Below are 24,112 nucleotides of genomic sequence, written 5' to 3'. Positions count from 1 at the left end.
GGAGGATTGATTAATTTATAAAAATCTATACAATTTCATAAAGATATTTTAGCCTAGGAGTATTATACTTTTAATATATTGCATTGTGACATGAGACCACATGTATTAAGCTATAAAAAAATTAGGTGGGTGCAGAAATATGGCATTTTGTTTGTTTTTTGAATTTTTTACAAACCCTGGTACCAAATCTTTTATTTTTTAAATTGATTAATAATATTACAGTTACACCTTCTTTTTCATTAGTTATCAGCACAAGAAGAAAGCCTTTTGAATATAAGCCAAGCCTTTAAAGGACACTAATAACATATCTTGAGCTCTATTCCTTGGAGTTATGGGATTTGTTAAGTAAAAGGTAAGTGGCGTAAGCAGACTGAATCCTGACTGAGATAGGAAACCTGTTCTAGTCCTGGCCCAGGTCACTAAATGGGGTAACCCCGATCTAGTCAGAGCATCATGTGCCCCAATTTATTCACATGCCAGATGAGGCCATCTTCATCACAGCAGACATAGTGGGGTTTTGACCCACTGAAGACTTTTGGGCGCCTGTCTCCATGTTATGTTAGTTTGAATTTCACCCATCTATTTATGTTTATACAGGCATCCCTGGGAGATAATTGTGGGTTTGACTCCAGACCACCATGATGAAGCAAATATCTCAACAAAGCAAACATTGCAATAAAGCGAGTCACAAATTTTTTGGTTTCCCAGTGCATATAAAAGTTAAGTTTAGGGCTTCCCTGGTGGCGCAGTGGTTGAGAATCTGCCTGCTAATGCAGGGGACGCGGGTTCGAGCCCTGGTCTGGGAAGATCCCACATGCCGCGGAGCAACTAGGCCCGTGAGCCACAACTACTGAGCCTGTGCATCTGGAGCCTGTGCTCCGCAACAAGAGAGACCCAACAGTGAGAGGCCCGCGTGCTGCGATGAAGAGTGGCCCCCGCTCCCCACAACTGGAGAAAGCCCTCGCACAGAAACGAAGACCCAACACAGCCAAAAATAAATATAAAAATAAATAAATTAAAAAGTATTCGTTATCTGAAATTAAAATTAAAAAAAAAAAGTTAAGTTTACACTATACTGTAGTCTATTAGGTGTATAATAGCATTATGTCTAAACACACAAGGTACATACCTTCATTTGAAAATATTTTATTGCTGAAAAATGCTAACCGTTATCTGAGCCTTCAGCAAGTCATCTTTTTGCTGATGGAAGGTCTTGACGTTGACGGCTGCTGACTGATCAGGGTGCTGGCTGCTGTGGCATTTTCTTACCATAACAGCAATGAGGTTTGCCACATGGCTTGACTCTTCCTATCACTTACTAACTGGCCTAGTTTCAATATTGTGGTGTCTCAGGGATCAGGGAGGCCCGGGGAGAAGGAGTGGGACGGGGAACAGCTGGTTGATGGAGCAGGCAGAACACACACAATATTTATCAGTTAAGTTTGCTGTCTCATGTGGGTGCAGTTCGTGATGCCCCAAAACAATTACAATGGTAACACCAAAGATGACTGATCATAGATCACCGTAACAAATATAGCAATAATGAAATAGTTTAAAATATTGTGAGAATTACCAAAATGTGACACAGAGACATGAAGTGACCAAATGCTGTTGGAAAAATGGTGCCAATAGACTTGCTCAATGCAGAGTTGCCATAAGCCTTCAATTTGTAAAAAACAACGGTATCCGCAAAGTGCAGTAAAGTGAAGTGCAGTAAAATGAGGAATGCCTGTACTGTGTTAGTGTACTAGGGCTTCCATATAAAATACCAGACTGGGAGGGTTAAACAACAGAATTTATTTCCTCACAGCCCTGCAGCCTGGAAATCCAAGGTCAGGGTGTCAACAGATTTGGTTTCTTCTGAGGCCTCTCTCCTTGGCTTGTAGACACCACCTTCCCGCTGTGTCCTCACATGGTCTTTCCTCTGTGTGTGAACATCCTGAGGTCTCTCTCTGTGTCCGTATTTCCTCCTCTTCTAAGGGCTCCAATCAGATTGGATTAGGGCCCACTCTAACAGCCTCATTTTAACCTCATCAGTTCTTGAGAGGCCCGTTTCCAAATATAGTCACATTCTGATTTACCAGGAGTTAGGGCTTCTACAGATGAATTTTGAGGAGACATAGTTCAGCCCATAATATCTATTTAAAATAACATTCATTTGTTTTAAATTATATATAGAGAGACTAGTACAAAGAAGAAACCAAAAATAGCCTTCCTAGTTAATGCCTATTATTTAACAGCAGGGGGGTGGTAGGTACTTGAAAAGATAATTCAGACTGTATTGAGGGTATAAAAGGAAGAACGACACTCTCCTAGCCCCCTTCTCCTACACTAAGGCAGCTTCTTTACATACATTTACATGCATGTTTACTGTACAGAGTCCAGGAGGCTTTTTTCCTCCTGTCTTCATGTATCCTACAAAATACATATCTCTGGGTCTGCACATGCTCTGGATTGGCCTTCTTTTAAATGGCTACATAGTATTCCATTGTGTATGTACGAGATTTTAATTTAACTAGTCACTTATTAATGGGCGTTTAGATTGTTTCCAGCCTCCTCAGCCCCCCACCAGCATTATAAACTATGGAGATGCATTTCTTTTTAATACCCATTACGGAAAGAATAGTAATGGCCCACCTAATAAAAATAAGTGGCATCCGACTTTGGTGACGACAGCCGTTGTTTTTCACCTTCCTGTCTCTTGGTTCGTACTGGAGTTGTTGTTGTGAAAGGTGTTTGTCTTTCTTGCTCTCCAGTCCCTGACCATATGCCAGTACCGCTCCTTCCTGCATAATGTGAAGGAAGGACCTCCCTGGGTGGCCTTGGGTCGTCTCTGTACAGCGGTCCTTCCTCCTCAGGAAGAAAGGCTCTCCCAGTCAGCAGGCATAGACTATTTTTAGTTAAGCAAAATCGTCTTTCTTGTAAGCATTGCTGTTTCCTTGTCCACACCGACATGTGCATCCTTTCTGGCTGCTTCGACCCTTAGGAGAGGGGCAAGCTTTCTAATGGCATGCAGGCATTCTTACCGCTAATCAAGACTTACAGCTGAGACCAGGACGCCCAGACACTCACTGGATTTGCAGACCCTCTAAGCTAACGGCAGCAGCTCCAAGATTAAGTGCAGTGCAGGGGCCCCAGCCCTGTTGTTCAGGCCGTTCCTCCTTCCCCAGGCCCAGCCTCTTAGTCACAGGTATTATCTGGCGTTATTTTATAAGCTGCGTCACCATGCTGATGTTCTCTTCTGAAGAATTACTTTCATTTCTGACTCATTTCAGGAAATGAGTCAGTTGATCAGAGGTGTTCTTCGTTTCCAGACCTCCGGAGAGTTCATTTTCTCCTGGGATTTCTAACCACATGTGGGCAGTCCTTTATTTACCCAGATGTGAGAAATAACAGTAATGAACAGCCCTCATCTTAAGGAGACCTTACTTCCCTGAAGAATCCCATGTGAGGGCCCAGAGGTGGCTTATGCTCTTATTAACGTAAATATTTCTGAGGCTTTGGTTTCATGATGCTTGTAGACATGCTGTGTGTATGAGTTTGGTGCTGCAGGCAAAATATAATTTAGCAACAGATTTAAAAGGTAGTCTGGAGTGTTTCTAATTACTGTTTGTTTAGTTCACCATTGCCTAATAAGTGGATTTAAGTAACCTTGGGGGTAGGGAATATAATGTTCATATTACAGTCAACCATGCAAATCATATTCGAAGTATTGCAGAGAACACACCATGGAGTCACTTTATAGATGTAGTCCTTGGAATTTTGAATTTAGAACTGAGAGCATTTTGGAGTGGACCTTTTCTACCTGTCATGCATCAACATGAATTATGCACATGTCCAAAATCAACCCTACTGTGTGTTACAACTCTATATAAAATCCATCGGGGGCTTTTGGCACTCAATTCTCTTTTTAATTTGACGTAAGAATTCTCATTCTTATGGGAGAAACTGGCTTCTCTTTCCTTCCTTTTCCCATCTTTCACTGGCCATATAGGAAACTGAAGTCGTGAGAGGGCCTAGAAGAGTGGTTCTCAACCTGGGCTGCACCAGGGAATCAGCCTGGGAACTTTCAAAAATACCGATGCCTGGGTCCCACCTCCCCAGAGAGTCTCGCCTAATTGTTGGCAATGCAGCCTGCACTGGGAAGATGTTATTGTGCACTAAGGGCTGAGAACCATAGGCTTGAGAGCTCATCTCAGCCCGTGGTTCTCAGACTGGGCTGCAGGCTAGCATCACCTGGAAAGCTATTGCCCAAAACACTGCTGCCCCACCAATTAAAACCACATTTTGGGGGGAAGGATCCAGGATTTTTAGAAAGATTCCAGATGATTTCTGATGCACAGCAAGGGTTGAGGTCAACTGACATAATCTAACCATTGCATATCATAGATAAGGAAAAGCAGAACTAGAAAGGTCAAATGGCTTGCTCAAGGTCGGATCCTGGTTGTTGCAGAAGCAGGTCTGGGACTCAGGTCTGATGCCTCTGACTGGTCTTTCTGCTGCCTAGCCAGGCCCCCTTATATTTGTTTGTTGTATTTATTGATGCCTCCTCATCCTTCAGGTGATGATCCTGCCTCCAAGAGGCCTTTAATGGCTCCTGCCACTCTCCCATCCAGCCTGGGTAAGATGTCCTTCCTTTATATTTGAACCACCCTCCTTCCCCTTCCACTTGGACTGTCAGCTCTAGAAGGACAAGGCCCATATCCTTTCAGTAACTTGCTGGCATGTAATGGGGACCTAGATAATATTTGTTGAATTGAAATTCCCTAACTTTTTATTCACCAATTAGCCCACATGGATTGCTAAAAATAATCCACTCCTTTTGAAAGTAGCTTCTGAGAGCAAATGTTATTGTTATCTGTCGACTGCCCACTGTGCTGTGGGTCAAGATCTCATACACAAGGAATTCCCACCTTTGCCTTCCAGGAGAGAGAGTCGAGGGGGCGAAAAAAAAGTTTATCAAGGGGATTTTGATGACAAAATAATGAAAGCAAGTTTTCTGTGACTTTACATGTTGCTCAGGGTATTTATAATATCCAGGGACTTCTGAATAACATACCTACAAGTGTGCATGGCATCAGTGAAAGGGGGCATGTGGCATTATCTTAAGACAAAATGAAAATGCTCTTTCATAAAAATATGTTTTAAGGACTAAATTATTTCCTTTATCATAATGCATATATAACTGAGCAACCACATCCACTAGCATAGCTGAATTAAATCCTTTGGCTTCTCAGGATTAATATGTGAACGTCTTTTCAATTGAGTAAAAAACTATTGGGGAGATCAAGATGGCGGAATAGGAGGATGTAGAACTCACCTCCCCATGTAAGCACATCAAAAATTACATCTACAAGTAGAACAACTCTCACAAAAAACCAACCAGACAGTGGCAGAAGGTCTCTTAAATGACCAAAGCTGAAAGAAAGATCCCATGTAACTGAGTAGGACCAAAAAAAAAAAAAAGGCGTCAGGATGGGACCAGCACCCCTGGGGGGATCTGTAAAGGAGGGAGTGTCCACACAGGCAGGCCCTTGCTTTATGAAACTCCCCTGTCTGCTGGGAGGCCCACTGGGACAGATAGGGAGCTGGAGGGGCCTGGACCCTGCTCACGAGGCGTGTGTACATGCTGGCTTGCTAGCAATCAGAGCAGAGAGAGACCAGCCCTGATGCTGACTACTGCCACCTTGCTGCACTTCCCAGCCTGAAATGCACGCCGGGCAGGGCTGCTAGTATGTGCTAAAGTGCTGAAACTCCAGCGAAGGGGCCTTGGGAGAGGACTTGGTCCAGCTGCTTGGAGACAGGCTGGAGGGCCTGAAGTGTGGTCCATTGTTAGTGCATGTAGGGTGGGACGTGGGTCCACCAACGGAACCCCACTGTCAGCTTGCTAACAGCAGGGCACGGCTCCGGTGGTGCAGGCTTTGTGAGCATGTACAGGGTTGGGGTGGGGCTGACATCTGAGCTCATTATCAGCCCTCCAACAGTGGGGCCAGATCTGGGCAGCAGTGGACTTGGTTGGCGTGCACACGTGGTGGTTGGTGGCATCACAGAATCCCATGTCCTCAGTGGACAGCCCCTGGATAGGCGTATGCAGCAGTTCCTTTTTCAGCAGGAGTGCTGTAGTTAAGCCCACCTCACACCACAGCTTGGAGCTGGATCTGGTGTGGACAGGTCCAGGAAGAGGCCTGCCACAGAGGCAGCACAGGTCCCAGGCCACAGCACAGCCACCTCAATTCCTGCAGCCATGATACTCCGGCCTCCTCCACCAGCTTAGTACTAGGTCTGGGATGAATACAACAGAGAAAGGAATGTGACCTTGGGCTGCTTCTGGGCAAAATCTTGGACATCTGCATGGGTAGCGCATAGGTTTGCCGTGACCACAATGGGTCTCACTTGCTTCAGGGCTCACCTCCTTGGGGGCAGAGCATATACTTAAGTATAATGGAGCTTTATTGAACCTGACCCTCAGGACTTCTACTGCAACAAGTGGGGAGCAGACCTCACCACTGACAGGGCTGTGACAGCCATGGAGCAAAGAGGAGGCATCACCCAACACCCAGTGCAGGATCTGGACACCAGAACAGCAGTCAACCCCCTATCGAGGGGATAATGTCCAGCACACTGTGAGGAAAGATGTGGCAGGCATTCATACCAAAAACAGCCCTAGCACCAAAAATATTGGACTCACAGCCTGCACAGGAATGCTCCCACATAAAAACAGCCCTTCAAGAACAAAGTAGATAACTATTTCTCCTATTCATAGAGACAGAGAAATGTAAGTAATGTAAATATAAGAAATGTAAGTAAATGAAAAAGCAAAGGAACTACTCACAAAAGAACAAGAGGAATCCCCTGAAAGAACAAACTCAGTGTACTTCACCCTGAGTTCAAAAAGGAGGTAATAAAAATGCTAAAGGAATTAAGAAAGAAATGCAGGTCACTGTAACAAGAAACTAGAAACTAGAATTAGGAAGCAATCAAAATTAGACAATTCAATTGCCAAGATAAAAACTGATCTAAAAGCAATGAATAGCAGACTAAATAACACAGAAGAATGAATAAGTCATCTGGTAGATAGAATAATGGAAATCACCCAAACAGAACAGCAGACAGAAAGAAAAATGAAAAAAAAAGCAACATATGAGATTTATAGGATAATATAAAGCACACCAACCTATGCATAATAGAGGTTCCAGAAGAAAAAGAAAGAGAGAAGGGGATTGAAAATGTATTTGAAGAAATGGTGGCTGAAAACTTCCCAAACCTAAAGAAGGAAACATATCCAGGTATAGGAAGCACAGAAGGTTCCAAACAAGATGAACCCAAACAGACCCACACCAAGACATATCATAATTAAAATGGCAAAAGTTAAAGATTCTAAAAGCACTAAGAGGAAAGAAAGAGTCAGTCATGAGGGAACCCCTATAAGGCTATCAGATGATTTCTCTACAGAAACTTAGCAGGCGAGAAGGGAGTGGAATGATATATTCAAAGTCCTGAAAGGGAAAAACTTACAACCTGGGATACCCTGCCTAGGAAGATTATCATTTAGAATAGAAGGAGAGATAAAGAATTTCTCAGACAAGCAAAAACTAAAAGAATGCAGCAATACTAAACCTAACCTAAAGGAAATATTGGAAGGTCTTCTCTAAGTAGAAAAGAGTCAAGAATCTATGGGAAAGGGAGACTCACAATAAGAAAGGCAAATATATAAACTGACTGAAGATTACTTAAATAAGCCAATACATAGATTAAAAAACAATCAATTTTTTGTGAAAGCAGTTATAACTACAGTTAATAGCAAAAGGATAAACACGAAGATGTAAAATAGGGCATCAAAATCACAAAATTTGGGGGAGGGGAGTAAAAAAATGTAGATCTTTTAGAATGTGTTTGAACTTGTATGACTATTAGTCTAAAGCCAGTAGATATAGTTATGGGTCAACATACTTAAAAACCAGGGTAACCACAAATCAAAATTATACAATAGATTCACAAACACCAAAAACAAAGGAACTCAAGCATAAAGAGAAAACCATCAAACCACAAAAGGAAAAACAAAAAGGAGAAGAAATTAATAAGAAGAACTATAAAATCAATTGGAAACAAGGTTTAAAATGGAAATAAATACATACTTATCAAGAATTACTTTAAATGAACTAAATGCTCCAAACAAAAAAAATAGAGTGGCCAATTGGATTTAAGAAAAAAAACAAAAAGGAACCAACAATTTACTGCCCTACAAGAGACTCAGTTTAGGCTGAAAGACACACATAGATTGAAAGTGAGGGGTTGGAAAAAGATATTTCATGCAAATGGAAACTACAAGAAAGCAGGGGTAGCAATATTCATATCAGACAAAGTAGACTTTAAAACAAAGTTCATAAAGAAAGACAAAGAAGGACACTGTATAATGATAAAGGGGTCAATACAAGAAGAGGATATTACACTCGTTAACACATGCACCCAATATGGGAGCACCTAAATATATAAAACAAATACTAACAGACATAGAGGGAGAAATTGACAGGAATGCAATTATAGTTGGAGACTTTTAATACCCCTCTGACATCAATGGACAGATCTCTAAGACAAAATCAATACGGCAACAGAGACATTAAATGATACAATGGAACAATTGGGCTTACTTGATATTTACAGGGCACTACATCCCAAAAACCCAGAATACACATTCTTTTCAAATGCACATGAAACATTGTCTAGGATGGACCACACACTAGGACACAAAATAAGCCTCAACAAATTTAAGAGGATAGAAATTATTTCAAGCATCTTTTCTGACCACAACAGAATGAAACTAGAAATCAACCACAGAAATAAAAACACGAAAAAAATGATCACATGGAGACTAAATAACATGCTACAAAAAAACCAGTGGGTCAACAATGAAATTAAAGAGGGAATCAGAAAATACTTCAAGAGAAATGGCAATGAAAACACAACCTTACAAAATCTATAGGATGCAGTGAAAGCAGTTCTAAGAGGGACATTCATAGCAATACAGGCCTTCCTTAAGAAACAAGAAAAATCTCAAACAGCCTAACCTACCACCTAAAAGAACTAGAAAAAGAAGAACAAACAAAACCCAAAGTTAGCAGAAGGAAGGAAATAATAAAGGTCAGAGAGGAAATAAATTAAACAGAGATCAAGAAAACAATAGAAAAATCAATAAAACCAAGAGCTGGTTTTTTGAAAAATAAACAAAATCAACAAACCTCTAGCCAGGATCACCAAGAAGAAAAAAGAGAGGACCCAAATAAACAAAATAAGAAATGAAAGAGGAGAAATAAAAACCAATACCACAGAAATACAACAAATAATAAGAAAATACTATGAACAAATTGGACAACCTAGAAGAAAGGGACAAGTTTCTAGAAATATATAGCCTGTCAAAATTGAGTCAAGAAGAAACACATAATTTGAACAGACCAATCACTAGAAGTGAAATAGAATCTGTAATTAAAAAAAAAAAAAACAAAAAAAACTCCCTGCAAACAAAAGTACAGGACTGAAAGGCTTCACTGAGGAATTCTTCCAAACATACAAAGAACTTATCCCAGTCCTTCTCAAACTATTCCAAAAGATTAAAGAGGAGAGAACACTCCCAAATTCATCTATGAAGCCACTATCACCCTGATACCAAAGCCAGACAAAGACATTACAAAAAAAGAAAATTACAGGCCAATATAATATCTTTGATGAATATAGATATAAAAATCCCCAACAAAATATTACCAAACTGAATCCAGTAATGCATAAAAAGGATCATACATCATGATCAAGTTGGATTCATTCCAGGGTAGCAAGGATGATTCAACATACACGAATCAGTCAATGTGGTATACCACATTAACAAAAGAAAAGACAAAAATCATATGATCATCTCAATAGATGCAAAAAAAGCATTTGATAAAATTCAACATCCCTTCATGATAAAAACTCTCACCAAAGTGGGTACAGAGGGGACATATCTCAACATAGTAAAAGTCATTTATGACAAACCCACAGCCAACATAATACATAATAGTGAAAGCTGAAAGCCTTTCTGCCAAATTCAGGAACACGACAAGGATGCCCACTCTCACCATTTCTATTTAACATAGTATTGGAAGTTCTAGCCACAGCAATCAGACAAGCAAAAGAAATAAAAGGTATCCAGATTGGAAGAGAAGAGGTAAAATTGTCATTATTTGCAGATGATGTGATACTCTATATAGAGAAGCCTAAAGATGCCACACCAAACCTATTAGAACTGATAAATGAATTCAGCAAGGTAGCAGGATACAAGATTAACATACAGAAATCTGTTGCATTTCTTTACACTAACAAAATATCAGAAAGAGAAAGTGAAAAAATGATCCCACTTAAAATCACACTGGGGAAAAAAAACAAAAACAACCAAAAACTATGAATAAACTTAACCAAGGAGTTGAAAGACCTATACGCTGAAAACTATGAAACATTGATAAAGGAAGTTGAAGGTGATTCAAAGAAATGGAAAGGTATCCCATGCTCTTGGATTAGAAGATTTAACATTGTTAAAATGGCCATACTACCCACAGCAATCTACAGATTTAATGTGATCCCTATTAAAATCCCTTGACAGTTTTCACAGACCTAGAACAAATAATTCTAAAATTTATATGGAACCACAAATGACCCAGAATTGCCAAAGCAATACTGAAGAAAAAGAACAAAGCTGGAAGCATAACACCACTCCTGCCCCCAGACTTTAGACAGTACTACAAAACTACAAAATGTGTAATCAAAACAGTGTGGTATTGGCACAGAAACACACATGAAAATCAATGGAACAGAATAGAGAGCCCATAAATAAACCCACACGCCCACAGTCAATTAATCTACGCCAAAGGAGGCAAGGATATACGTTGGAGAAAAGACAGTCTCTTCAGCAAGTGGTGTTGGGAAAGCTGGACAACTACATGCAAATCAGTGAAATTAGAACACTCCCTCACACCATATTACAAAAATAAACTCAAAATGGTTTAAAGACCTAAATATAAGACATGATACCATAAAACTCCTAGAAGAGAACATAGGTGAAACATTCTTGGATATAAATCATAGCAATATTTTCTTAGATCAGTCTCCCAAGACAAAAGAAGAGCAAAAATCAACAGATGTGACCTAATCAAACTTAAAAAGCTTTTGCATAGCAAAGGAAACCATCAACAAAACGAAAAGACAGCCTCTGAAATGGGAGAAAATATTTGCAAAGGATGCGACCAACAAGGGGTTAATATTTAAAATATACAAACAGCTCATATAACTAAATACAAAAAAAAAAGCTAACCCAATCAAAAAATGGGCAGAAGACCTACATAGACATTTCTCCAGAGAAGATACACAGATGGCCAACAGGCATATGAAAAGATGCTCAACATCACTAATTAGAGAAATGCAAATCAAAACCACAATGAGGTATCACCTCACACCAGTCACAATGGCTATCATCAAAAAGTCTACAAATGATAAATGCTGGAGAGAGTGTGGAGAAAAGAGAACCCTCTTACACTGTTAGTGGGAATGTAGATTGGTACAGCCACTATGGAGAACAGTATGGAATTTCCTTAAAAAACTAAAAATAGAGCTACCATATGATCCAGAAATCCCACTCCTGGGCATATATCCAGAAAAGGTGAGAACTCTAATTTGAAAAGATACTTGCACCCCAGTGTTCATCGCAGCACTATTTACAGTAGCCAAGACATGGAAACAATCCAAGTGCCCTCAACAGATGATTGGCTTAAGAAGATGTGGTGTATATATATATATATATATATATACACACACACACACACACACACACACACACACACACAATGGAATATTACTCAACCACAAAAAAGAATAAAATATTGCCATTTGCAGCAACATGGATGGACCTAGGGAATATCATACTAAGCAAAGTAAGTAGGCAGAGAAAGCAAATATTATATGATATTACTTATATGTCAATCTAAAAAATAATACAAATGTAATAGATATACACTACTATACATAAAATAGATAAGCAGGAAGGATTTCCTGTATAACACAGGGAACTATATTCAATATCTTATAATAACCCATAATGGAAAATAATCTGAAAAAAAGTATATGTAACTGAAAAATAAAAAACAACAACCAAAAACTATCACTCCTCTGTCATCCCAGTTTACTTAAGGTTATGCTTGTCCCGTGTCTTCTTGTTATTTGAAAAATGTTTCCAGATTTGCAGTATTTATGTTTACTATTGTAGCCGTTACAGAGATTTGTCTTAGAAAGCAGATTACAACCAGTATCTCTTTACCTTAAAGGTAGCCAGGAGGCTGCACAAAGGGGTAACAGAAAGTAGCTGTTTTTCTCATTTGGAGAATTCAGAGTTAAAAGTTTTTGGAGCCAAGACTGCAAATTGGGTTGCGTTGTAGGGTAGATGTTAAAATGATGTAAAGAGATTGCAGACAGTAGCCAATAATGACCCAAGTGCATGAAATCTTTTTGAAGTCTTAGTAAGACTTCGTGGGTTCATGCTTTATAATTGGGAGTCTTCATATCCCAGGTAAGTGGCAGTGTGGCAGTGTGTAAATAAAGCTGCCATTTATCAGGGGAACTCTTCCCAAAACAAATATCCTTAAAATTTTCCAGAGAAAGCTAAGTTACTTAGCTGGAGGTAAATATACAACATTTTTATATTAAAATAATTTCATTATATCGTGAAGTAAAATGCAAAGTTTGCATAACTTTTTTTTTAAGATGAGAAATTTTAAAGAACCACTTTCCAGTCTCTCCTTTGCTTCTACTTGGATGAAAAGTTAAACCAATAAAGGTTTTTGCTAAGTAACCAACTTCTATCTCACTAATTTCAGAGGCTCAACAGTACATTCTGGAAGAGACAAGGAAGGAGGGAAAGGAAGGGTTTATTAAATATGTAAGACACCATGTTCAGTGTTTTCACCCATGTTGTGCTGTCGAATCTTTATGGTTGTGCTGCCAATTAGGAATTATTCACAGCAATTTTTGCATATGAGGAGGTCTGTATGCACCTGTCCACTAGGAAGCAGAGCCAGAATTTGAAAACAGATCTATCTGATTCCAGAGTCCTTGTATTTTTCCTCTGACATGGCCTTTCATGTCATGAGAGTGGAGACGTCTCCAAAAGAGCCTTGTTATTAATTCTGAGTATTTGCCATGCTGGTGAAAGAGGAGGGCTGACTGTAGCTTCTCCTGGAGTTGTTTTTTTTTTTTTAAAATAGATTTATTTAATTAATTAATTAATTTATTTTTTGCCTGCGTTGAGTCTTCGTTGCTGTGCGCAGGCTTTCTCTAGTTGCGGCGAGCGGGGGCTACTCTTCATTGTGGTGCATGGGCTTCTCATTGCGGTGGATTCTCCTGCTGCGGCGCACAGGCTCTAGGCGCGCGGGCTTCAGTAGTTGTGACATGCGGGCTTCAGTAATTGTGGCTCACGGGCTCTAGAGCGCAGGCTCAGTAGTCGTGGCACAGGGGCTTAGTTGCTCCGCGGCGTGTGGTATCTTCCCGGACCAGGGCTCGAACCCGTGTCCCCTGCATTGGCAGGCGGATTCTTAACCACTGGGCCACCCGGGAAGCCCCCTAGAGTTGTTATTAAACACCAGTAAATTAATATTTACAAACTTCTGTGACACAGTTAAAAGCATTTCCCAACATTATCCTATAAAGTTCTGACTTTAAAATGACATGTCGTTATTGCAGTGACCCTCAGAGTTCCAGTGTATTCATTGTCATGATTTTAAAGGGAGGGAAGGAATAGTCAGCAGTGGCTATGTTTGACCACAAGCCATATAGTGTCAGAATTTTGTGATCTCTCTCAGACATCATTCCTTTGACTTGAGGGAGGCAGCAAAGCAAAATAGTTGATAGTTCGTGCTTTGCCCTGCAATTCCTGAATATGGGAATCCTGGCTCTGCTACACACTAGCTGTGTGATGGCGGGCAAGTGACCTAACCCCTTTGTGCCTTAGTTTCCTCGTAAGTAAAACAAGAACAGTAATAACTTGATTGCTGTTTTAAGAACTATATATCAGGCCTGTTAAGAGCTTAGAACTTTGCATGATGCAAAGTTAGTGCTCAGGAAGTATTTAGCTATTCTTAGTAAAAGCTAGGTGCTACATGGCCCAGCAATCCCACTTCTGGGTACTGACCCAAGAGAAATGAAAACCTGTGTCCACATAAGACATTTGAACAAAAGTTCATAGAAAGTTTTATTCATAATAGCTAAAACCTGGAAACAAATGTCCATCAACTGGTGAATGGGTAAACTGTGGTACATCCACACTGTGGAATACTATTCAGAAGCAAAAAAGAACAAATTTCTGATAGGGGCAACAACATGGCTAAGTTTCAAAAGCATTGTGCCAGGTGAAAAATCCAGACATAAAAGGCTGCATCCTTTTTGATTCCAATTATGTGATGTTCTATAAAGGCAAAACTGTAAATTACAGAAATTAGATCCTTGCTTGCTGAGGACAGATCATTGAAGAGCAGAGGAGATTGACTGCAGAAGGGCAGAAGGAAACTTTATGACGTGATGGAAATGCTCTATGTGTTTATTGTGGCGGAGGTTACGTGATTGTTTATGTTCGTCAAAATGCATCCAGCTTAGAAAGGGTCCCTTTTTACTGTATATAAGTTAAACTTCAATAAACCTGATTTTAAAAGTCAGGGACTGCAACATGAACAAAGTATAGAGGGGGAAGAAAAGGGGTTAGAAACAATAAATCAGAATTGCCGAAAATGCAGCTATTCTACAGTTTCAGTTAGCATGCGAGATGGGAGGAATAATTTTGTTAATTTTCCTCTTACAGGCTGTGAGTTAGAAAAATGTAGAAACCTGTAGAAGAGTTCTGTCCTGCTCTAGCATATCTGATTCTCTTGGCTCTGAGCACTGTCTGCTTCCCCATTTTTGAGCTGTTGCCATTTCACAGACACAGGGATCTCCTGGGTTGCTGGCTGGGAGAATCCTGAAGGAGGGCTTGCCATGTGATAAGGCATTCATGGAAACAGAGCCTTGGTGTTCTAGATGAACTGAAGGTTCCTATTCCAGATAACTACGTAGTCTGAGTACACTTACGGGGAAGGAATGTTGTCTCAGAGCATTTTTCATTCATCATGAGTCACAGAAGCCTCTGCACTTCCTTTTGGAGCCGGCGCTTATCTCAGCAGCCCAGGACATGGTCGACCACTCCCTCCTTCCTGAAATTCTTTCTTTCCTTGGCTTCTGTGATGCTCCTCCATCTTGATTCTGTTCACAACTCACTTGTTTTTTCTGTCTCCTCTGCTGGATCCGTCTCTCCCCATTCCTGGCCCCTAAACTTTGCAGCGCCGAGGCCTTTGTTCTCTGACCTCTTCCCCATCTTAATGTACCCCATAGGTGCTCTCCTTCATTTCCAGGGCCTTAAATACCTTAAATCTACATGCTGCTGATTTCATATGCTTACCTCTAATCCCCGTCTCTCCCTTGCTTTCCAGCTAGCTGCCTGTTTTACCTCGTTACTTGGTTGTCTAACAGACATCTCAAACTTAACAGGTCCAAAACCCAAGTCTTGATTTCTTTTCTAACCCTACACTTCTTGCATTGTTTCTCATCTCAGCAACGACTCTACCCGGTTGCTCAGACACGAACCTGGAGTCACCCTTGATCCCCGTCTTTCTCTCCCACCTCATAGTCGAGTCATTAGCATCCATCCCAAATCCAAGTGCTCCTAATCTCCCACCCCCGTTCCTAACTCCAAGCCCAGGCCACCACCAAGTCTTCTGGGACTTTTGCAGCCACTTCCTAAGTGAGCCTCCGCTATGTACCTCTTGCTCCAAGTTCACACAGCAGTCAGAGTGATCCTTCTGTGTTAGACTTTTATACGACCTGCAGTGGACTCCCTACAAACCGTATACGGTTCAAACTCTCAGCCCTGTTGTACTGAAGGCCCTTGCTAACTCTCTGTCCCCATCTCTTCCCACCCTGCCTATCTCTTGAGGTGCCCCAGACATACCGACCTCTCTCTGTGCCCTGACATGCTGCCCCCCACTGCCAAGAATATTGTCCATATCTTCCTCTCCATCTCTTCTCACCTCTCAACCCCTTCCTGTCTAGGATTCCTGCTCCTGTACTTCATTTAGTTCTCCCGCAAATGCCACCCTCTCCGAGCTGGCCCCCTGGCTCATCTAAAATATCACTGTTACTCTCTATCCCCTTCACATGCTTTATTTGTTTTCAACGCATTTCTCCCCACCTGAAATTAGTATATGAGTATTTGTTTATTGCCTCTGTCCCCTGGTAGATTGTAAGCTCCCTAAGGATGTTGTGCTGGTGTTTAATACGTATTTTCCTGAACGACTGAAGGAATAAGGGAATTAATGTTCTGGTACCCCTATATTAAAAATTAAAGAGCCAGATATCTTCCTACACCCTAATATCCCTGTCTGTCTCTCACCCCATTTCTCTGCCCCCCTTTAAGGCAGAATTTCTAAATTGCCTAGATGTACTGTAGCTTTTCATTACTCATTTTCTCTTCACTCTGACAGTCTGATATCTTTTCCCATCACTCTTGTGCAATTTCTCAGGGTCATTCAAGTCCTATGTGTTGCTGCCTCCAATGGATGCATTCCTATCCTGTCTTACTAGATCTCTGAGTAGCTTTAGCACAGTTTTCCATTCTGCTCTTGAAATTCCCTCCTAACTTGGCTTTCGCCGTCCCTACTGGCCGTTCTTTATTCCTTTGCAGGCATCTCCTTCTTTTGGGGACCTCTGAATGTGGAGAGTTCTTCAGGATGTGGCTTAGGCCCTCTTCTCCCTCTACATGCTCATCTGTTCCCAGGGCTTTACATGCCGTCAGTGAGCTGATGACTCCCCAGTGTATGTATATGTCCAACAGTGACCTCTTCTGACCTCCAGATCCAACATCTGACTGCCTCCTTGACGTCTCTTTGGCTGTTTCATGCTCAAGGAGGAACTCTTGTTTCACTTCTGTATCCCATCTCCCGGAATCTGCCTTTCCACATCCCATCTTGGCCATCTTAGTAAATGGCACTACCATCTTCCTAGTTTCCAAAGTCAGAAACTTGGGTATCATCCTGCGTTTCTCCTCCATTGTCCCCCTTTGCCCCAGTACTTTTAGTTCTATCTTTAAAATATATTTTGAATTTGTCTTCTCTATCTCTACTACTACTGTCTTAGGCCAACTCTTTTTTTTTTTTTTTTTTTTGCATAACTAAATTATATAGATTTGGGGAGAGAGGAAGTGGGGGGAGGATTCAGTGGCCTGAGAAGCCTCCTGAGAAGACTTGTCCTCTTGTTTCATCGTCACAATATGATGAGGAAATGGAGGTTCAGAGAGGTTGCACATGTGCCCAGGGTCACACAGCGTGAGGGGAAGGCAGGACTTGTATCTGCTCTGCCACACTCTGAGCCCTCAAAAGCATCACCTCTCAGGTCTTTGCACCAACACTGGGTTTGCCAAATGAAAAGCCTCTTGCCCTCCATGAGCTGCCACTTGAAAGGAAGCCACACGGGCCCCAGGGTGGGGTCTCAGGCAGCCCTGTGGGAGCTGTTTGGGGCACAAGCCCTTCTTGGGACCTCTGCTCACTGCCAATCCAGGGAGCAAATGCCATCTTCAGGAAACAGGTGGGGACTGGTGCTGATGACAGCATGACTCATTGTTAGTAGGTTTTCAATGAGGGATCTCAACAGTGTGTCTAAGTAACTGGTCTGTTGTTTCTGCTCTTGCCACAGCAGAGTGCTCCAAAATGCTGTGATGCCACATGCTGCCTATCTGGCAGTGCGTGTGTCATATCCCCCTGCCTCCTCTTCAGCCTCATTTTATTCCCCAGCCTCTAACTTCTTCAACTCTTCAGTTACACTGACCACCTTTAACCATGTCCTTCAGCACACCAAGGGTTCAGAACCCTTGGCTTGCTCTCCCTGCCACCCCTCCTCCCCCCGCCCTCCCCAGTGTTCTTTCTTTAGTCCTACACGGCCAAGTCTGTCTCATCCTTCAGGTCTCAACTTAAATATCACCCACTAGGGAGCCTCCTCTGACCGCACTGCCCAATATACTTCCTTCTCTTATTCTGTATCATAACCACCTTATTTCCTTATCACTAAGCAGAATCAATTATTTTAAAAGGATTTATGTTTAATTGTTATTATAGAATATAAGTTCTCTGAAAAGGGACTTTTTCTGCTTTATTAGCTGTTGTGTCTTCTGCATCTAGCATGGCGCTGGAACAGGGATTCTTTTTTTTTTCTTTTTAATTTAATTTTTTTAACATCTTTTTTGGAGTATAATTGCTTTACAATGGTGTGTTAGTTTCTGCTTTATAACAAAGTGAATCAGCTATACATACACATATGTCCCCATATCTCTTCCCTCTTGTGTCTCCCTCCCACCCTCCCTATCCCACCCCTCTAGGTGGTCACAAAGCACCGAGCTGATCTCCCTGTGCTATGCGGCTGCTTCCCACTAGCTATCTGTCTTACATTTGGTAGTGTATATATGTCCATGCCACTCTCTCACTTCGTCCCAGCTTACCCTTCCCCCTCCCTGTATCCTCAAGTCCATTCTCTAGTATGTCTGAGTCTTTATTCCCATCTTGCCCCTAGGTTCTTCATGACCATTTTTTTTTTCTTAGATTCCATGTATATGTGTTAGCATACGGTATTTGTTTGTCTCTTTCTGACTTACTTCACTCTCTATGACAGACTCTAAGTCCATCCACCTCACTACAAATAACTCAATTTCGTTTCTTTTTATGGCTGAGTAATATTCCATTGTATATATGTGCCGCATCTTCTTTATCCATTCATCTGTTGATGGACACTTAGGTTGCTTCCATGTCCTGACTATTGTAAATAGAGCTGCAGTGAACATTGTGGTACATGACTCTTTTTGAATTATGGTTTTCTCAGGATATATGCCCAGTAGTGGGATTGCTGGGTCGTATGGTAGTTCTATTTGTAGTTTTTTAAGGAACCTCCATACTGTTCTCCATAGTGGCTGTATCAGTTTACATTCCCACCAACAGTGCAAGAGGGTTCCCTTTTCTCCACACCCTCTCCAGCATTTATTGTTTATAGATTTTTTGATGATGGCCACTCTGACCGCTGTGAGATGATATCTCATTGTAGTTTTGATTTGCATTTCTCTAATGATTAATGATGTTGAGCATCCTTTCATGTGTTTGTTGGCAATCTGTATATCTTCTTTGGAGTAATGTCTGTTTAAGTCTTCTGCCCATTTTTGGATTGGATTGTTTGTTTTTTTGATATTGAGCTGCATGAGCTGTTTGTAAATTTTGGAGATTAATCCTTTGTCAGTTGCTTCATTTGAAAATATTTTCTCCCATTCTGAGGGTTGTCTTTTCGTCTTGTTTATGGTTTCCTTTGCTGTACAAAAGCTTTTAAGTTTCATTAGGTCCCATTTGTTTATTTTTGTTTTTATTTCTATTTCTCTAGCAGTTGGGTCAAAAAGGATCTTGCTGTGATTTATGTCATGGAGTGTGGAACAGGGATTCTTAATGTTGATACGTGTCATGTCATATCATGAGATGTTTAACATGAGTTCTCGCCCCCATTTTTTTTTAAAAGGGAAAAAATTAAGCTTTTATTTTTGTCAAAGTTGTGTATAATTATAGCATTTTATCTAATTAGAAAATTATTACTTCGAGATTCGTTATGAAAAACAGCAGCATTTCCTCTTTCATTTTCTGTTCTCCAGAGGTATGTGTTTTCAACTTTAGCTGATTATCTTAGTAATTACTTCTATATCTTTAATTAAGATACTGTGTTGTTACTTATCTTTTTTTTTTTTTTTTTTTAGTTTGAGGAGTTATCTATTGTTGAAAAAGTGAGTATTTAGCTCCCTTTCATCTACCCCTGTCCCTCTCCCCTCCTCACACAAACTCTTCCACCCCCTCCGCTCTCAACTGTAATTGTATTGTAATTTTGGTGAGATCAATATGCAGTGTTTACTTTATTATAACTGTGCAATACTATCTACAGAAGAGCCCTGTAATATCATTTGATTACTTTTCCTCTCAAGACTACCCAGCAGATATTGATTTTTTTTTTAATCTCAATTTTTGATGTACTTATGAATAGTCAACGTCAGACTCTACCCTAGCTGTAAATCTTCTCTCTAAATTACTCAACCACGTAGAGAATCTACCAGGTTCATCTTTTGGGGGAAATTCCTCCAGAGCCTTCTGATCTCTCTGTCTCGGTTGCTTTCTCGGCCCCAAAACAGCTAGGGCTTCCCCTTTGCTGCCCTTCTGAGGTCTCCTTTTGCCTACCCTGTTTTGGAGCCATCAGTCTCTGGAACTATGACTTATTCTTTGTTGGTTTACTTCATCATATTGGTAGAGCACATTCTCCAGTTTCTTAATGAAAAATGGGTGTGAGGGGTAATTTTTTGAGACTTGCAGGTCTGACATTGCCTTTGTTCTCCACTGGATTTTAATTGATGGCTTAACTAAGTTTATAATTCTAAGGTAGAAATCACCTGTTCTCAGAATTTTGAAGTTTCTGCCATCTATAGTTGCTCTTGAGAAGTTCCTGTCATTCTGACTTAAAATCCTTCATGTGAGAAATTTTCCTCTGGAAGTTCCATATTGATGTATGTACCTTTGTGTAGGTCTATCTGCATTTTATATGCTGGAAACTCAGTTGGCCTTTTTACTATGGAAACCCCATTCTCCCACATCCCCACTCCTGTCCTTTCTTTAAAGGGAAAACAATGTCCTTTAGTTCTGGGGGAAAGATGTCCTTTGATTCTGGGAATTACAATGTCTTCCCCTCCATTTTCTTTGACCATGAGCCCCCTGTTATTTGATATTTGCTGTCCTGAATTGGCCCTCAATCTCTCCGTCTTTCCTGTTTTCCATCTCTGTCATCCTATTCAATTTTCTTGGACATTCCTGAATTGTATCTTTCAAGCCACCTATTGAATTTTTAATCTGCCTTCATTTTAATTTCTATGAGCTCTTTTATTCTCTATTTCTCTGTCTTTAATAACATCTTGTCCTTATTTCATGGATGTGCTTTTCTCAGATCTCTGAAGATGCTAGATTTTTTTATTTTTGTTTTTTTAAATTTCTCCCTGTGATATTTTTCTCTTCTCTAAGTTGCTTTGCTGTTTCTCTGTTAGGTGCTTACCTTAATATCTGGAAAGTCTTGCTGTTCCCTCCTGTTTTAGATTAGCTTTGATAGTGGATGGGGTTTGGCAATTCTGGGCTTCACTCTAGTGGGACCTGGCTGGGCTGTTTTTGTTTTGTTTAGGAAATCCTGTTGTTAGTATCTTTAGGTCCTTTTTTTTTTTTTTCTCTGATTCCCCAGAGAAAATACGACTAGTCTGAAAGCTAAGTAGAAGACTGGGGGCCTCTCCATTCAGCAGTAATTTTTTGTGTAATCTCTTCAGTATGGAATCCCCTTCCCCAACTATGCCTAGACTCCTTCAGTCCAAAGATCCTTTATTGGCTCTTTTCAGGGAATACATTTCCAATCTTCTCCTAGGTGGGGCCTGGGGGTTTGGAGGCAATCACTTGTCTTCAAGGAGTGAGGGAGAGTATTGGGGGGTCTTAAACTTCTTTTTTTTTTTTTTAAGTTTTTTTTTTAATGTGGACCATTTTTAAAGTCTTTATGGAATTTGTTACAATATTGCTTCAGTTTTATGTTTTGGTTTTTTGGCTGCGAGGCATGTGGCATCTTAGCTCCCCGACCAGGGATCCAATGTGCACCCCCTGCATTGGAAGGCGAAATCTTAACCACCGGACTACCAGGGAAGTCCCATGGGGGTCTTAAACTTCTTAAACAGACTTTCAGCCATTTCTCTGCCCCACCTTCCCCACCATTTCCAGAGGAACCTGTTGCCACCACCCCCAGCCTCTTGGGGGCTTATAATTTAAATGGAGTTGCTTCTGGGTGGTCCTAGTTTGGGATTGAGCTTTCTCCAGTCTGTTCAGCCATTTGCCATTGGTCTATTTGCTCTCCATCTTCCAAAATTGTGTTACTATCTCTAATTCTGTTCTCTTTGTCTTTATCTCTTTATGTTCTTGGATTTGAGGAGGGAGCAGAACTAAATGCATGTGTTTAGTACTCCTTTAAATAATTGTTGTTTATGATGCATTTGATCACACTTGGGAAACAGATTTCTACATAAGCTCTGAATCTCCATTTTCACCAAATTCAATTATTTCCTTATCTACAGTCAGGGTGGGGTGGAGTGTAGTAGAAAGTTCTCTGGACCGGGAGTTAGGAGACTTGGGGTCTATTCCCATATTTGCTGCAAACCACTTAATCCCGAGTATTCTCATCATGATTTCCTCATCTAGAGGGCCAGGGAAGTGAAATAGATAATTTTAAGGTCTCTTTGTGTCCATAGGTTGGTTTTATTTCTAAATAAATAATCATGTGTAACTGAACACCAAATTTGGAAACAAAATGGCAGCAGCCATCTGAAGAAATGCAGAATGTAAGCGTCTTCTTGTATTTGTCAGTCAGTCTCTGTAACTGACACCTTTAAAGTCTCAAGTAAAATTGCAGCCCATATTCCATGAACAAGAAACTGTTAAACGGTTAAAAATTCTGATTTTTTTTTCCCTCTGGGCTATTTTCAGCTGTTAGCAGTTCAGCTCCAAAGCATGCTTGGATTCATGTTCTCATAACTACACAAAGTGTTCATTTTGAGCCAGAAAGACAGGAAAGATAATATAGAAAGAGGTCTATTTTTTCCCTTCTACCCTCTGGCAGGGATGGCTATCTTGGTTGTACCCCACCGGGAAATGTGTCCTTCCCATCCAAGCCATGTGTGAGTAGATAATAGCCCATCTTTGTTTCCTCTGTCCTCCATGTTTCTGTTCCTCAGTTAGATGGATAGACGGAGTGGACGTTGCATGCCACTGTGGTTTTGATGGGCGGGTGTGATCACTCACCCAGTGTGCTCAGCGGTGGTCAGTACAGTGACTAAGGAGAAAATGTGATCTGTGAGGCCAGTGACTTGTGGCTCAGAGACCAAGGTGAGGTTTCTTAGAGCAATGAGAGCCACCCCTCCCCCAGTTACTAGGACAGAATGTCTGTGGGGTGGGGCGTAGGAGTCATTTTGTCAGAGTTCTCTAGGTTATTGTGAAACACTTGATTCTACTACTGACCCTGGGGAACTATTGTCTCAGGAGCAGGAGGCCAAAAAGAAAAGCAGAGTCTTGAGCATTTGCAGAGCTCAGGAAAAAATCATCAGAACAGAAACTGAACCCCACACAGCTAGCCAGCTCTTATCAATCACAGAAATGATTTCCAACTCTCACTGCTTTCCTCATGTTCTTATTTCACACCCTTTTCCCTCATTCTTAGTAGGTCATCTTCTTAAACCAGAGAGGAAATGGAAACCTTCAGGGGATACTGCCTCAACTTCTTTTCTCTCCTTCTCTAAAAAAAAAAAAATATATATATATATGTGTGTGTGTGTGTGTGTTTATATATAGACACATATATGTGTGTGTAATGGACATGTAAATTTTTGTTTACACTCATCTTTGCTTTTCTGATTGAGGTTAACCCCTCTACCTATGCCTCTCTCCATCAGTGATCCCTCCTATTATGCATTTTTCTTTCACCCTTGTCCATCGATATGTGCATGTGTGTATGAATATGTAATATACATCATGTGAATACATATTTAATCTTACAAAACAAAGCACAACAAACAAAAATATACCTTCCTCAACTCTATGGCCATCCTAGGTTCTGCTGTATCTAATTCATTCATTCATTATTCAGTCGGTCAATATTTATTAGGGTCAACTGTGTGCAGAGACCTTGGCTGGGCACTGAGGGTCTACATCAGACTAAATAGACATAACTCCTGCTCTCATCATGCTTCAGTCTCTTTTTAACCGGATTTTAAAAAAATTATTGTTCTTATTTTGCCCCACTACAGAAACAACACATGCTTGTTGTCATAAATTTGAAAGTTGATTCTTAATAGAAAGTCACTAAAGGGCTTAAATCAGAAAAGTACTGGGTCAGAATTGCATTTTCAGAGGTCACTTTGGCTGCTGAAGGGAGAAAG

At 40.7% G+C, this 24,112-nt stretch overlaps 1 protein-coding gene across 2 annotated transcripts in view; it reads left to right on the top strand.

Moving 5' to 3' along the window:
* The window catches only part of ANO6 (anoctamin 6), a 212,063-nt gene that overhangs the window by 44,845 nt on the left and 143,106 nt on the right, over positions 1–24,112 (top strand). The window contains exon 2 of one of the 2 annotated variants that reach the window (XM_082422553.1): positions 4,562–4,621. The exons of the other annotated variant lie outside the window; for it this stretch is intronic. Coding sequence (XP_082278679.1) covers positions 4,562–4,621 — 60 coding nt within the window. The remainder of the gene's footprint in view (positions 1–4,561; positions 4,622–24,112) is intronic. 2 annotated transcript variants of the gene reach the window in all.

This window comes from Balaenoptera physalus (genome assembly GCF_965194825.1).
Source record: "Balaenoptera physalus genome assembly, chromosome: 13".
NCBI lineage: Eukaryota > Metazoa > Chordata > Mammalia > Artiodactyla > Balaenopteridae > Balaenoptera > Balaenoptera physalus.
The sequence above is the reverse complement of the archived record's forward strand: the minus strand, read 5'-3'. Positions and strand labels throughout refer to the sequence as shown.